Below are 17,200 nucleotides of genomic sequence, written 5' to 3'. Positions count from 1 at the left end.
GGGGTCCTAAACCAAGTAAATCCCCATAGTCAAAATGCTATGATTGACTACCTTTATTTGACTCAGGTCCAGTAGGGAAGCAAAGACATACTAATTCGATAGCTTTTGTGTCCATTTCACTTTGGCATCGGGATGATTTTGATACTCTAGATGGTCCGGACCTTGTTACCTCCATGAAAAATAGTTCTTTGTCTCTGTGGGATTGTTTGTGCATTTGTGGTCAGTGCAAGAACCTCTTCAGGGATTGTGATGATATTTGGTATGTGGGTACATCTTAAAAAGATGTAGGTTGCAGCACAACTTTCAGTTTTATAAACCTTTGTCCTGGACATGATGGGTTTTTATTTTTGGTTGGTAGATAGCCTGTTTGGTGCAAGCAGCCAAGCAAGAAGCCAAAGAAAATCCAGAGACAATGTAAACATTCACTGTTCTCTCTGCAGACAACAACCCTAAAAACTGTATGAGTTTGGCACATCATTTTATTTCCTGAATAAGTTTGGGTCTATCATTGACTTCATTTTTCCAAAAACACTTTTGTCAGTTTTAACAGATGTTTTGGAGAGACTAAAAACAAGTCGATTAGTGGTTAGTTCTAAAGCAAATGGAGTTCTTGTATTTTGATAGATGACCAGAAGTCAACAGACTTGCAACATTGCATTTCACATTTAATTTTGCGAGCAGTCACTTCTCAATGAGACCTTAATTATCGTGTATAAACAGCAAGATATGGTACATCATGTTGACAGAGTATTAATGGAATGCTCCATTTATGAACGAGTTTAAACAGCTTCCACTATCTACCATGTTTTACATGTCAATCATGCCATACTACATGGTGAAAATTAGCAAATGTCCCTGAAACTTGTGAAAAAACTTTAAAATCAAATGTGAAAGGTAGGTAAGCTATACACAAATATTTTAATGTTATACAAAAAGAGAAGTCTTCAACAATAGACTACATGTACATCGAGTGAAAGTTGACATTACCGTCTCAATCAAATCTTTCATCACTTGCAGCTCTCTCATCAAGATACATTTGAAATAGAATAAAACATACAAGAGTAACAAAGCAGACAATTCCTACAAATAGTGGAGAGAAAAGTCAGCAGACATAAGTCCTTTGTCTCTCCAGTTTTCCTAAAACCCCGATAGTTGGTCTTCACACCCAGACCTAAGTCACCGCTGCATACCAGTGTTCATGGAGTTCAGACGGCCGTTCATGGCGTAGGGGTTAGGGGCGGGGCTGTACATAATGTTGGAATGGCGGGTGTGGTGTAGCTGTTGTTGGGGGTGGGGGGGCATGTTGATGACACCCATCTGAACGGGTACGCGTGCAGCCTGGTCCATGTAGGCAGGGTTGACAGGCTGGTATGTGCTGTTCATGATGGGCTGCGCCAGGCGGTACCCATTCATGTTGACCGCGCTGTAACCGGTCATGGGGCTGATGGTGCGGTGGCGGGAAGATGGCAGGGGTGGGCCGGGCCCCGGTCTGTACTGTGGGCGGTATTGCTGGGGAGGGGCCGGCTGCATGGGGGGACGGAAGTGAACCGGTCCGTTTGACTTGTTCTGAATGTTCATGTTGGTCTGGACGATGTGACCTTGTACACCTGGACTGGGGGCAGACCGGTTGTGGACTGGGGGGGTCATATTACGTTGAACAGGGGAGGGAGGAGTCATTGCTAATGGAGGGGGAGGGGTGAGGTTAGGAGGCGGGGTCATGCCTGGTTGGGCGTGCATAGAGCCCGGAGATGGCATACGTAATTGGGATTCATCCATAATGCCGTTGGTGAGCTGCTGCAGTTTGGCAAGGCTGAAGCTGGTGCTCGTGTTGGGACTTTCCCGTCCGCGTAACATCGTTCCCATACTACTGTACGCATTGTGGTTTCCGCCGGGCCCATTGTCCTGCATACCCAGATACGCATTTGACACTTGGCAAGAGGTTTCCATGAGGCCGTGCTGTGCGCCCATCTGACCATAGTTCAGCGGAGGCTGGACATGGTGCGTGGGATCCATACTGGAATAGTTTGTGGTGTGGATGGGCATACTGTAGCCTTGTTGTAAGTGGGAATTGTCAATCATTAAACTACAGTCTGCACTGGACACGATGGCCATGTTACAATTGGTCGACACAGATGTGGTACTGTACATCATTCTGGCCGGCGCCACACCGGTGTTACTGCTGTCCACCATGGCCATACCGGAGGCAGGAGGCAGCGCAGAGCTGGACGTGTTGGCAGAGAGAGAACAGCTGCTTCCTGCTGACCCAGAGGACAGCTGCTGACCGACCCCCGGGCTCATCCTCATGTACGTAGTCCCATCCTGCACAGAGAAAATTAGGAATGATAGTTCTGGCACTGAGCTGTTACCAGTAGTATGAAACAATTATCAATGATAGGTATACAGAAAAAGGTCATTATCATCGTACTGAAATTTTGCAAAATATAAATAAAGCTCAATCAATTTTCTTAACGCTAATTTAGTGATAACATGTATACATTAAATAGATACATTTTACCTTTCGTCTTTGATTTAGTAGAATAACTACAGCATTTGGCCCATTTGGGCAAGAACATGTAAATTTTAATTTTTATGTATGTATGTGTGTGTGTATGTGTGGTGCCTAGCCACTTAAAAGTCATTAATGGAGCTATAACTAAAAGCATACATCACATCAGAGCTACTTTGCCAATTTTACACAGACAGTTACCTGCATGGACCCATGGTGCTGGATGTTGCCCATAGATGGACTGGGCACAGAGGAAGGCTGGGTGTTGCTGCCGTTGTCCACAGCAGGGCTGTTCATGCTGCAGGGCAGCATGGGGCTGTTGTGACAGGACGACGACCCCGTGCCAGCACTGGCCGGCCTGAGCGGAGAGGGGTTGGTGCTCTGGTGACTGACAGCGTGGGGAGACTGTGTGGGAGTCTGCTGGATACTGGGGGCTCCCGTCTGTGAACACAACTGTTCTTTGGTCATCATGTTACCAGTTTGTACTACTGTGTGCTGTTGTTGTTCGCATGAAGCCGGTCGGTCAGACAGGGTGTGAATTACTGTGGGAGACGGTCTGTCACTGTTGACGGCTATGTCTGCGGGTTGTTTCATCACCCTGGGGGACTCCAGATTGGGACTGTTGGCATCACTGCCATAGTCACTGTGGTCACTCTGCAGCTTGGGAGGGAGCTGGGGTGTAGTGGCAGGCACACAGGTCTCCAGAGGCCTCTCTGGACTGCTGTGTTCCTGTGGAGTCGGTGGGACAGCCTGGTCCTCAGACACACAGTGGTCCGGCTGGGCAACCTGCACCTCACTTTTATCCTGGGGAGGTTGAGGGGAGGGGGTGTTCTGGGGGAGGGGGGACAGGGTGTCCACGTGGTAAGGCTGGTCTGTCATGGTGACAGCAGGCTGTTCTGTTGGTGTGGATGCACATGTGTCTGATATACTGTCTTCCAAACATTGTGCAGCAGCATTGCCTTCAGTGTCCACCTGAGGAACAGGCATGTCCTCCTCTACAGGAGTACACACCGGCTGTTCCTCATCTTGTTCCTCCTCTTTCTCCTCCTCCTCCTGTTGTTGCTGTGGTGGTGGAGAGGACGGCTCAGGATCGTTGTGGCACACTTCCTCTGCCTCCTCTCTGTTCACAACTTCTTCAGAACTGTCTTTTCTCTCCACATGGTCTTCTTCTTCTACTTCTTGCTCCTTCTCTTCCTGCGCCATGTTGATGTCCTCCACTACAGCCTGCTCCTCTCCCTTGCTCGTTGTCTCCTGGATGGGAACAGTCGTTTCTTTCCTGTCGTCCTCTTCGTCTGAGTCCTCCAGGCAGTCCGACAGGTTGGGACAGTTTGTGACATCATCTAGTCCTGCAGACAGTGTCTGCGTCAGGAGCGAACAGCTGCCTCTATCTGTGAATTCTCCATCCTGACAAATACAACAAATTTTACTATTAGATTCTTATCCTTCTTAATACAACCATGTCATCTAGAAACAAGTGATGTTAATAGAACACAACATGATGGCTAGATGTTACTTCCTAGTTGAGAACTTCACTAAAATAGTTAACCACAACAGGTAATCAGCTATGTTTTACAAACAAATAAATAAGCATGATCTTGTCTCTCCATCGCAATTAGCAATTCAACCAGTAGTAACATGGCAATTATCTGCTCAACCAATGAGAGAGTTGTTTTAATTTTGCATTTCTAACTTTTTACAGAGATGGTTTAGGCCATAGGACTGGTCCATTGTAGAAAAAAGGAAAGGGACTGAAAATGACAAAAAGTCAGTAATCAAGTACCAATGACACTTACATGTCTAGATTTGTGTGAACCTGATGAATTGTCTGTTACGGGGTGTTTCCTTGGTCTGCCTGGTTTCCTCCCAGACTTGTGCCTGCTTTCTCTCTGTTTCTTACTGTGCCTGTGCTCGTTCTTGGAGCTGGAACTCCTTTTCCCCTTCTGTTGTCCCTGCCGATCGCTCTTCCCCTTCTTCTTCTTGTGAGGCGGTTCCTCGTCCTGGTTGACATGGTTGTGTTGGTCCAGGGTAGACGATGAGTCTGAAAAGACACGAGATTGTTACTGGGTAGGGGTCAACTACTCTCTCTGTGCAGCCAGGGGCTGAATTACGAGATGCTTACAACACTGACTGAGATATGATCAATCAAATGCAAGTTTCCAAGATATTCATGCCAAGTTGAGTAATCTAAGTGCTAATCATTACTAGTACCTTTGGTTTGCCCTTGATGGCTTCTCTTGGTCCTGTTCTTGGTCTGGCCAGAGTCTGACTTGGTCGCACCATCATACACCAAGCTGTCACCACAGTCTACAAGCAGATGCCATGTACATACAACTTAGTCAGTATAGCATTGACAGAGGAAAATACATGACATTGTGTAGGAATTATGCCTTTAAGCCACAGTATGTTGATAGAGAGCTTGTCTTGAATAGGTTACAATAAGGCAACTATCAAATGATTTGATGGATTGTAACACACGCCTTTAAGCCAGGGGTGTCATTCTATAAATCTGCACTACCTGAAAATACTGCTACAGTGCTTAAATCTGTATGCATCATCATCAGGACCTCAATAACTACTGGCATACCAAAGACATTGAGTCAAAGATGCAAACAAAGACAGTAAGAAACAATATTGCAATTGGAAGTCACTGACCTCCCTCACCAAGGTAAAACAACAACAACAACAACAACTACAAGCTCACTCCGTGGCATGTTCTCACCAAAGGACTTGTTAGCTGCCCGCTCTGGACTGCTGGTCCTTGCCTCGGAAGACATGCTCTCTTCCATCTTGGCTGCTTTCTTGCTCTTGCGGTTGGACTTGTGGTGTTTGTGCCTTCCTGAGCTGGACTTCTTTTTCCTGTTACTCTGTAATTAGGATGAATAGTTTTTCCTTTCTGTGTGAGACTGTTACCATAGCAACGATTTGGACTATAGCTGACAGCATGCATAAAGGTAAAGGTAAAGCTGGTAACCACAGACTGAGGACGAAGCATGGCACTGTTTCTTTAGCTAGCACTAGTAGTGCAATACCAAGCCAAGCACCCTACTCTTCTCAATAAGTGTGTAAGTGTGTTGGCTTCTTGTACATGCATAGTTTTAATGCCATAAGCTCCCAACACTGGGCTGCCGACTTAACTTTCCCATCCAAAAGAAGGCTACAACTCTTTTCCATAACCTATGTAAAATCTTATGGATAGACTGGCTGGAAACATTGCTGACATATCCACATCTCTGTCATAAACAAACACACCCACCAAAGTCTTTTCACCCAGAAATCACGGCAGTCCAGGTGTTCTCAATACTGGGTGGGATTTGGACCTGACCCTTTTGATGACATACTGAGTGCAAAGTGTACACTACAATCACTTAGCCAATGCACTGGTTTCCACCAATGGCATTGTTCAAATCCCACCAAATATTGAGAATACCTCAGCACCATGCCATGATTTCCGGGAAGAATAAGTTGGGGGTGACAAAGAGCCTGCTGACTTTACCTTCTTGGAAGATGATTGACGTCCTTCCTTCTGTTTAACTGTGGGTTTCTCTTTGACTGCTTCCCTGCTGACACTTCTGTTAACGTTGGTGTGAGGCTTGGGCTGTCTGTGGACCTTCTGTTCCTGTTCTATGTCCCGCACCAGGGCTCCCATACGCTCCACCTGACATAGTGAAATAGTGAGATGTCAACCGTCAATGTCACATTTTATACGATGCTGCCATTGCATCATACTGTTTTGTTGTTTCGCATTACCGGTATACTGCATTAAGGCATAAAACGCCAGTTTTGTACAGTAAGTACACGTTTTCTAACACGTAAGGTTTTCGAATCCCTACTGTCTCTACCCCTAAGAGTGGTACTAAGGAATAGAAGCTAAAAGTTGTGGGATAGTTGCACACGTACCTCCCTCTCCGCACTCTTCTCCTCCTCCAGAATGGCAGTGTTTGACACAATCAGCGGTGACCAACGCAGGGCGTCCGGGTCCACCTCTGCACGCCTCTCCACAGCGGACTCCAAACGGGTCATGTGGTCTTCCACAAGTCGCTTCCTTACACGGATCATGACCCTACAATAGCATGGACTGTATTACAATTCTGTGTTGTACACATTAAAGAAAGGTAGTCCCATAGCCAGTTTTGAGGCCTTTAGAGCAGTGGGTTGTTATCCACTGTGTCTAGGGCAAGGTATTGGATGGTGGAATTCATTCTTCTCCTTGACCTGTCTTACCTCCTGGACAAATGTCAGGTACACATCTTTACCTCTAAGTGGAATGAAGAAATCTGTGCCTTTTGCAAGGACACAACGTCTCGCCAGGAATCAAACCCATAACCCCTTGATCTCCTGTCCACTACCCTAGCCACTCAGCTATTCCATGGCACTCAATACACATGCCATACCTCCTAACAAAAACATACAAAAGTTATTATAAATTAATTCTCAAAGGTAGCGAGAAAAGGCATGTATCAGTGTCCCACGCTCACCTGTCCTCCTTCCTAGTGACCATATTGAGACTCTGTAGCGTGGCTGCAATGTCGTGTGGACACATCCCGGTGGCCTCGCTGATGACCTTTATACTGATGTGATCACCCTGCAAGTGCAAAAATGACCAGTTGCATAAAAATCACAAAGATAAACAACATAGCACTTAAACAAACCTATACCCCAAAAAAAAGTCTTGTCATCTGTCACAAAATAGCTTACAGCACTGGTTACTACTGTAAATCTTAAAATATTCAAAGTGTTTTTATTTTCCCAGTGACCTGTCTACCCTAAATTCACAACATCATGGCACTTCAGTGCACTCTCCTTTCCTCTACTAGGGTAAAATAAAGGCTGTTAGAAAATATAGAATATAGAATATACATTATTACCTTATGTTTTGCTAAGTACTCGAGGATGGTGCTGCGCCAGTAGGCAGTGTAGCTTATGCGCCCCAGGTCAGACAGAGGTTTCTCTGGGGACCCAGGCTGGCCCTCACGCTGGGACAACAGGTAACCTGGGTGGAAACAACACTTAGTTAAAGGAGCTATAAACGTCATGGAAGTGCCACTAGTAGTGAATTATAAGTCTCAAGAGGGTAACTATGACAAAAACTGACTGTTCCAACTGGCTTTTTTGGTAAACATGACGCACATTCCTTTGTTTAAATGTTTACGGTCATAATACGAACCAAGTTTTCTGTAAATACATGTCAAGATCATGTCAAGATCACTCGGTAAATTTATTCGCTTCTTAACAAATTTCCAAATGACCAGGCCTAACAATTTTTTATGATACCATATACACCTTGGGGCAGGTCATTAATGCTTAATTGTTATGCCACGTTATGGTACAGATACAGCACACTGCTTACAAAGGCATTGTTGTGAAGACTTACTGAATTCGATGAGGAAGCGTCCAAATCCCCTCCTTTGGAAGTGTGGCATAGTCATGATACAGGAGACATTGTACTTCTGCTGACTGTGTTTTTCCTAAAACAGCAAAATTCTGTCAGTCTTTCGGGAAATATTAGGATATTCACATTAAGTCAAGGTCATCACTATGTTGTCGACCAGACAATGGCTCCCTAAGTTAGATATCAAGGGTCACAGATCTTTTTTATACAGTATCTTTTTCCTTTTTTTTTGGCATTGCATTCCCAGGACACTGTCAAGGCATTACACATCAGGTTTGTATTAAATAGTACATCTGCATGTCTGGAGGCCTGCAGGAAGACTAGCACTGCCACTGTGTTGCATTATTTGTCGTGACCACCAGAAAAAAACACATTTCCATGCAAATTGTGCCAGAAGTTAAGATTTGGTGTCCTCCAACAAGAACACTAATCCCAATGTCTGAATCCGGTTTTCTAATTTTTTTACAATGCCACGCGCAGTGCACATTTGAATCATTTGATGGAAGCCAATGCAGTATAACATCAAAGCCCATGCCATACCCTAAAATATGAACCGGTATTCCTGCTCAGTATGACATGATAGAGTTTACAGTTGGGACTAGCTTTGTTGGGAATAACTCTAGGACTGTGAAAGATACCTTGGAGAAGTAGCCAACGAGATGGCATCCCTTCTTGTCGTTGAAGGTGAGCACATAGAACAGGAAGGGCTCCACGTCGTAGTACAGGGTCTTGTGGTCCAGGAACAGTTTGGCTAGCAGACACAGGTTCTGACAGTAGATCTGAAAAACACATGTTTGTACACACATTGTAAGGAGCTTATAAAGGCACTTGGGCTGTTGATTGGCTTCTTAGTAATTTCCTAGTGAAAATTGGCTGAACGGAAGGTGTGGTGAGTTATCGGAAAAATAGGAGCAGGTGATTCCTAGAACCAATTAAATGAATTCCTGTGGCCTTACCATTACTCTAGAATAAATTCTAGCTAGGACCCTTCCTTCTAAGGTATCTTCATGTCACAAGCCAATTGTTTTTTTTTTTTTCATGCATTGATCAACATTGAATGTTTTATAAGCAATGTTGAAGTTGTCTCACCTTGTTAACGTTACCATCCACCTCAAAGACAGACAAGTTATTCTTGCGGTAGATTTCATTGGCTGGAGGATGGTGCCAGCCACATTTGATCTGCAGAGGTAAAACAGGAAAATAAGATCAATGTCCCTGTAGCTCAACTGGCAGCAGCCTCACAGCTGAGGTTCCAGTTAGTTGGTAACTGGGAGGCAAGGGTTCAATCCTAGGTAGGACATCTCTGTTGGGGCTGCAACCATCTTTTGGAAGAGGCACTATGTTCAAAACAGCAAGGAAACTTGCTGACCCATGAGCTACTAATCACTACAAGGGTCTGACTGAACAAGATCAACAACTACAACCAAAGCCAGAAACTTAAGGACAAAAATGTCAACCCAAGATAACTTCATCATCTTCACTGTAAGTAAGTTTGAAGTTGAACAAAAAAAGTCCAGTGCCTTACCACATGCCTCTTGAGGATACTTCTACTCTTCATGTACTTCAGACAAAACTCACACAAGAATAACTTTGGCAACCTGTAAAAGAGAGAATGGAACCAGTAAACTTTCAGTCTCATGTCTGGTGGTGTAGCCACTTGTCGCCAGGAAACAGATATACACATTATCATACAAAAAGGACTTGAACTGAAGTAGATGTAAACTTCTGAGGTATGCTCTCCACCTACCTGGCGTACTCCTGTGGGTATGGCGAGGAGTACCAGGTATGAATCTCGTGTCTACCGAACTCGATGACAGCAGGGCTGCGGGTTCCTGCCTCTATTGACAGTTCTGGAGCTATGGGTTGCATTTGCTGAAAAGGAAGAGTTGGAAGTGTCTTTAAAAATGCATTGAATCATGATTTCACTTTCACGCCTCTCCTTTATCAGAGTTGTTATATAAAGTATTTCCAGGGCTGTTGCTGTAGTATTGTGTATTGTATCATACAAGCGGTAGGTGGGCAAGGGTGAATTATTACTGTTGCCAGCACTTGGAAAACAAGAAATCGAGGAACTCTTGCCTCCAAGTTTTGTGAATTTCTTAATGCCACAGCCTTATCCATCACAGATGTAGTTAGTGATCCTCCCCTTTTCTTCTCCTGTTTATCAATCCTGGCTATTACTAGTAACCCCCATAAGGGGTCATTTATCTAGGACAACTGACCAGCTGTCCATGGACATTACTTTCAGGAAGAGGGTGCCTGCCTGTAATACCTCAAAAGACTGCTAGGGAGCCAAAATGTCGATGTTTCTTTGGGATCTCAATACCTACCCATGTACCAAAATACAAATCCATCAAAAGCATCTTGAACTACGGATCCCACAAACACAATACCCGTCAGAGGTGAACCGCCTTTCCATAAGTAATAACAACAGTGGAGGAAAAGGAAGTCACGTGGTAATGTGTTGAAACATTCTCCGCTAGACTGCATACCGTACTGAACTCACCGTTAATGCGATTTCCTGAGCTTTCTTGAAGAGTTTCACATCCTCGTCGTTGACTCCAGGTAGTGCTGCCTTGTCACTGCCTGGCCCTGATGAAAAAACACTCCATCATGCATCATCCTACTCACACTTTCCTGCTGTATGTTTCACATCAACTATCAAACCTGTATTACACTTGATAGGTTCATGGCAACAATTTGAGGCTATGGCTTGATTCATAATTGACCATTATCAAATGGCTTCTTGCAATTGGATATATGACTTTGTATGAGGCAAACTACCATGTAAAAACAAAGCATATCAACCAACAAAAGTGTTCATGCATAATTCTTAAGGTTTCTTTCAACATACATCTTTCAGCTTAATAAAAAATACAACACAAAAACACAACAAGAAAAACAAAATGTCAATGATATGTCCATGCAAATATCAATCAAACCCAATTCGTCTGTTTGTTACAGGGCTGTCTCCAGGAACTGTCCCTCTGTCGCAGACTGAAATTTGCCTTTTGGGACAGATGAAAAAAATTCAACCCTTTCCAAAAACTTGCACTATACGATATGAATTTGAGGTCAATCTATTGAAGTAAGCTTGAAATGACAATGAAACTTCACAACCTGAGCTTCTTAACAATGAGTGGGACGGAAAAAAATGAATGCTGGAGACAACCCTGTGTCAAACTAATAGTAATACAGGTCACTAAAGCCACCCTACAATAGATAGTGTTTGATGAAGCATGCTCAGTTAGGTATGAGTTAGTACTGTTGTTACTATGACTACCTATAGATAGATCTCAACGAGGGTCTTCAATAACTGTTTTCCATACTGCCGAAACACTTTCAAAGTTTCAGTGTGTGGTATCAGAGGCGCCTGTGCTTTCATACAACACTTGGCCCTTCCATAAATCCTGATCAATATCCCAACACAAACAACGAACAACAGGCAAACTTGTTTTAGTTCACTGAAAACTGTACTCAAACAAACCCGGAACACAAAAAAACACTTTCATGGGTACAAAATACCACACCACACCACAACATACAACACTCAATGTGAGGAACCATTTTGCACTTCAATAAAAACCTTTGACACACCCATAGAACATCATTTCAAATCAGCAATTTTCGTCCGTCTTCATTGATTGAACTGCATGTTACGGTACACAATAATCCGACCACTCTTGACAATAGGCGTCTCAGAATCAGTCTGAGAAACTGGTTTGGAATTCCTGTGAATTGTTAGCGCAAATGAAGTCGCGCAAGGATTGTCCACGGTCAAATCTACACCATCGCGACAGGTACAGACAATACAGAGCGAAAAACAAACATCTGTAACAGACTGTGTGTAACAAAGTACCATATGTTTTTTAGCAAGAGCACAACTGAATGGAGTGGTCCTATACGCCCCACACTCCCAGGGTTATGTGTTTTTTCTCTACAGGTGGGAGGAACGGAAACAAGTGGATTTAAGTGATGAACACTATGCCACTCTACCCAAGTGGCAGTACCAACGGTTGTTTTGTGGTCATCTCAATCGCACAAATCCAGCGCTCTAACTTCTCGACTGCACACGTGAGGCAACGGCTGGAGAGCGTGACTACAAAAGACCCTGTAGCTCAGAAGAAAACAGAGTTCAAGACTGCAGCAGAAAGAGCGACACTACCTACAGTGACTTGTGTGGACAGCACACTACAACCGCCTACTGGCGGCCAAGAGGGTGGACAGAGGAAGGGAGGCATGCACCACGGCAATGTCTTCCATCGTTTTAAACTGGGTGAGTTGGCAGTTTGTGTTAGCAGTCATGATGTGGAAATGGTATAAGAGAGGTTATCAGAAGAGATGAGAGTGCTAGACTTCTGCCAGTGCTGAACTCTGTTTTGTGCACTCAGCTGGCATGGATTTACGACAGATTTGCCAAACAAGAGCAGTTCTTACCCAAAGGTTTTCTGTCCCTTCCTCCGCCACGCCCCTTGTAGGGGCTGCCAGCGCCTGCTGGACTGGAAACCAGCTTCTCATCCTGTCTTGACTTGGGCGCCAACATCATGACCTTATCCCGAGTTTCACCAAGCAAATCCAAAGCTGGCCCCTGCCCACAACTTTCCAAATCTGAACTTTGCAAACCCTCTTCTGAACTGAGAAAACCAAACGGCTCAAAGTGTTTGTCGGGTCTACTGATCTTTTTTGGAGGGGCGTACAATGGCAGGCTCCTTTTCCTTGTTTCCCCTTGTGTAGTGAAAATGTGTGAGAGTCCGTCGAACAAACCCTTGACCTGCCCTCTTCCTGGAGTTTGATAGTGGCCCTGCGGTCTGAAGGTTGTGTCTAGGAGGCCTGCGGCTGTTACGGGCTCCTCCTGACCATTTGTTCCATGGCTGGCACTGCCAGTCAACACAGCCTCATCGCAAGACAGGCTAAATACATCATCATGGACACTTTGTGACCGGGATGTCTTTCTCTTGTTGCCTGGTGTAAAGAATCGGGTAAGGCCATCAACCAAACCTTTGGGTTTAGCTGCCGCCGAGCCCTCGTCACTGGACAATGGTTTATCATGACCCCCCCTCCCCTTGGAAGAGTCCTTCCTGTGAGCTGGACTACCTTGTCCCTTGGTCTTGTCCCTGATGTCTGCAAAGTAAGGCTGCTTCGATCTCACTTCTGAACATGATGACTCCTCCGCACCATTCTTCATCCTAAAATATACAACAGGGGTGGATCAGGGATTCTGTACCTATATAGTTGTATTTGTATGGCCAGTATAACTACCCTTCATCATAACACACCAGCTTCTGTATCTGTATAGCTGCTTCTGAATCTGTATACGGGGTATAACTGCCCTTAAGCATAACGCATCAGATTTGTAGGCATGCAGCGTGGCTGCAGCTGGTTATATTACACTGAACGACCCGTCACACCTAACCTTTGCACATCTAGCTTTAAGCATTACTTAAAGCTATCTAGTATGGTACTTCGTGGTAACTTGACGGATTAACTTACTTTCAGGCCTAAAGGTACACAGAGCTTGGAATGAAAATTTTAGCAGACCTCAATAACAACTATGCTGTAACTCAATGTTTCTAAAATCTTTTTTCAAAACTTTCTTCAATACCTAACTTTTATTGTTGTGTATTTCATAGGTATATCATATTTAAATCAATGGATAACTTGAATACAACATGAAGTACTCACAATGGTAAAAGTGATGTGCTTGCGCTTTTCTTCTTGTACTTTTTCTTGATACTGTTAGCCAATTGCTTCAGTTCCTCTTGGTCGTTTGTGGGATTATCTTCACACAAAGTGCACTCCCAGTTACCTATAGGCATTGGAAATGATTACATCAAGTCAAGGCATACATACAACATGGTGTGTTCATTATTACCCGAGGTACCAGCAAGACTGAGATAGGATCACCCAACACCTCAAGTGCAATCCGACACACGGGAGGGCTGGGACCAAGGGAGACAGGTAGTTCGCGGGAACTAAAATTATCACATTGTGTATTAAAGACAACAAACATATTTTGCATGCCCGTAAACAGCCTGGTTTGGAAATGTAGCATTGCTAGACCTTTGTTTAAGCAATCATGTTACAGGGTTCCTGTCCAGTGTTGTTGGTTCTACCACTTGACAGTATCATTACCTTTAGGCATCTTGGTCAGCGGAGGGTTGCAGCACTTCATATGAAATCCACGGTCGCAGGCGTCACAGAACAATATGTTGTCCTGTTGAACAAAGTACGGTAACAGTGGTCAAAGAAGGAAACTCTGTACAATACACCACAGTAAGCTTTTTACTAAATACCAAAACAGTAGTCTGTGTTGAACAATCTCTCATTGACAGGGGCTGATGGGATCTTGGTTCCCATTGGCTGGTAACTGTGAGACCCCAAGGACATCTTGGTGGGGGCTGCACCGTCTTTCAAAGGGACACAAGATGGGAGGTGCCTCAAGCACCTTAGACTGGAAGACCTAGCAACTCAAGAAACTTTGCTGACCTATGTGCCACTATTTCACTACAAAGTTTACAACAACAATAACAAACTATTCATTTCAGTTGTAGGTACTCACCAAATCATTCTTATTTTCACAAGCAGTACAGGTCTTACAGTCAATACACTGCCATCGCATGCTGCGAACTTTTGCCGTGAGCTGCGGGGAGTACTTCAAACACGATGGATGACCTAACAAAGGAGAGATAGAGTTTCCAGTTAGACCCAAAATTTATAAAACATACTTTGCCAGCAGACTGGTAGCCTTTGGTGCAGGTAATGTTGCTTACATGGTGAGAGTGACTATTTTGAGCATGCATGCTGTTAGTACTACTCTATGGATTTCTTTCTGATGAAGATTACATATATACAAAAGTACTCAAGCAACTGAATATTTGCAAATGGTTACACGTTTCAGATAGAATTTGTTATCTTTCCTCAAAGATTGAAAAAGTTGCCTTTGACTATCTGAAACCTTATCCAGTTGCATGAGTAATGTTTGTGTTGTGCATCTTAATACCTGGATGTCCAAGTTACTCTAACCCTAATCAATGCACCACTACATATATTCTCTGTGGAAGGCTGTGACAGTGTGATAAAGGTAGAAGTCAATGAACTAACACAAGTTATCACCCTGTCTGGAATACCCATATCGAACGTTATCATGGCCCAGGTATGACAAAATTGAAAAACGGTGACAGAAAGAATGTTGACCTATTCATGTAATACATTATCTACACAGTGTGTTACTGTATACAGTCTACAGGAGAATAGGTGACCATTGTTTCTCACCACTATTGCCACAATCTGCACACGACAACAGCTCCTCTGCCTGGCCGTCCCTATTGCACTCTGCTGTACCCAGGCAGAAGGAACAGACTGGCATGGGGGAGGCACGCGGCTGAAACGGGGATACATAACATCATGGTTATAGTCTGCAAACCTTCTTCTAACTAAAACCCCAGTCGAATACATCGTACCATTTACCTACAATGGGGCTTTTATGCTTAATAAAAACGCTGTGCATTGTGTGTATGATATGCTTTTTTCTTCTGTTGGCATTTTTTAACCTCATGGCAAATCATCAGAAGAAGGCACATAATAAACACCAAATCAAGCAAACTCATAGAGCCAGCTAAATTGGCAAACCATCTAGTACTTATGCTTGATTTGAGCCTTGTTTGCAAGGGTCATGTTGTTATGGTTTCAATATTCTTTTTACAGTGAAAGACATTACATCCTGGTAGTCAGGTATTCAACATACGGTTTTAACTTTCGTCAGTTAAAACATTTAGGCAACTATTTACAAGAGACACTTGTCAAAAATCATAAAGCACCTGTAAAAATTAGGGCAAGTGGGAATTATGTTTCCAGGTTTTAGCATCCTTTCCAGGCTTTGGTATCCTTACCTTATCCTCCATACTTAAGACTCTGTTTGTCCTGTCCGTATCAGGCACAACAATGTCTATACTTGACACCGATCCTGGCGAAGAAGGACTACTACTGAGATAGTCAAAACACGAGGGCCCAGCACCCAAGTCCAGTTTCTTAGCCGGCAATCTGAACAGTCTCCCGTCCTTCACGAGACGCCCGGCGTTCACCTCCCGTTTTGCGGCAAGCCTCAACTGGTTGCTGAACTCGGACTTGTCCCGAAGCTCGGCATGGTGTTTTTTCCACAGAAACTTCTCTATGTTTTTGAGGATGGATCCCGCCGGTTCCTGAAGCTCACAGATGGCATCCTTTAATAGGTTCACAATGTCCACCTTATGGGTGTGTGACGAGGACGTGCGAGACTTCGATCCCGGGGACTTCTGCGGATCTTTGTACGAGCACACGCCCTTGTTGATGACCTTCAGGATTGCGCCCTCTTGAACGCTGGTCTCAAGGTGTTGCAGAATAAGATCTCTCGCTACTCTGTGACTAGCCTGTTTGAAACAACACAACTCAAGATCATTTTTTGATCATATTTTAGACGTCTGAAAATTAGCAAGAATTATGATGAAGTGCAATCAATTAGAAAACTATTCCACAGGTCTATGGTATGGTATGGTATTCTATTGTCCTGTCAACTTAAGTTATGGTCACAATTGTGACAGTGCCCGTCAGGGATGTAGCCCTGAAGCCACAGTGGACTGCCAGATACTGAGGGGGTATCTCTGGTGTTTTCACGATTAGATCACAGCATCCATTTGTCACCAGGTCCCAGGCTGATTTGATTTGAGTTAAAATCAGCCTGGGACCTAGCCATGACAAATATAGCCTGGTAGCCGCAGTGTGTCCCATGGGCCACAAACGGCCCGAAAGTGCAGAAAAAACAACCCATAAACTACCAGACATGCCCCGTTTTCCCACTGTGACCGTAGCACTAGCAATTGCATGGGTAATCTGAGCAGACATGACTACCTGCACAGCGTTGCAGATGCGCTCTTCGCACGGACGCTGTTTCTGCTTCTTGATCTTGTGGATAGCCTCGAGCAGCCACTCGGTCAGGCTCTCGGATGTGACGGCCTCCCACTCCCGCTCACGAACGACTCGTGGTGTTCGTCCTGCCACCAGAGTGTCCTCCATGGTCAATCACACAGTGACATGGTACTTGGCAAAGTCACATTGCACTTCCGCACCTGGAATCAGAAGGGAAGGTTAAGTTTATGCTCTTTACTTTAGGTAGCTAGTGGTGCAATGCAGCTCTGCGGCCAAGCAAACCATGTAACCTCTACTCTTTTACGTGCTGAGGTTTGACGCTGGAGGCTTACGCCAAAGCTCCCTAATACACATTGTTACGTCACCATCTGAAATGACAAAAGCAATCCCATACAACATGTCCG

General features: G+C 44.4%; 1 protein-coding gene across 2 annotated transcripts; it reads right to left on the bottom strand.

Moving 5' to 3' along the window:
• Positions 1–336: 336 nt before the first annotated feature.
• Positions 337–17,019, bottom strand: LOC118410948 (histone acetyltransferase KAT6B-like). 2 transcript variants are annotated; one of them, XM_035812917.1, is made up of 22 exons: positions 16,779–17,019; positions 15,785–16,300; positions 15,168–15,276; positions 14,455–14,567; positions 14,028–14,109; positions 13,578–13,701; positions 12,333–13,081; positions 10,402–10,487; positions 9,643–9,767; positions 9,421–9,493; positions 8,985–9,074; positions 8,534–8,674; positions 7,878–7,971; positions 7,372–7,496; positions 6,982–7,088; positions 6,404–6,566; positions 6,000–6,161; positions 5,226–5,370; positions 4,715–4,810; positions 4,300–4,544; positions 2,708–3,910; positions 337–2,319 (listed from the first exon to the last, which is right to left on the bottom strand). In XM_035812917.1, exons 1-22 carry the CDS (start codon positions 16,941–16,943, stop codon positions 1,177–1,179), a joined length of 5,856 nt encoding a protein of 1,951 aa, XP_035668810.1. In that variant the 5' UTR covers positions 16,944–17,019; the 3' UTR covers positions 337–1,176. The 2 variants fall into 2 exon arrangements, with proteins under 2 accessions (XP_035668810.1, XP_035668811.1); XM_035812918.1 differs by having other exon boundaries at positions 12,990–13,081.
• Between the last annotated feature and the right edge of the window lie 181 nt (positions 17,020–17,200).

The sequence above is a fragment of the Branchiostoma floridae genome, chromosome 3, assembly GCF_000003815.2.
Source record: "Branchiostoma floridae strain S238N-H82 chromosome 3, Bfl_VNyyK, whole genome shotgun sequence".
Lineage (NCBI taxonomy): Eukaryota > Metazoa > Chordata > Leptocardii > Amphioxiformes > Branchiostomatidae > Branchiostoma > Branchiostoma floridae.
The sequence above is the reverse complement of the archived record's forward strand: the minus strand, read 5'-3'. Positions and strand labels throughout refer to the sequence as shown.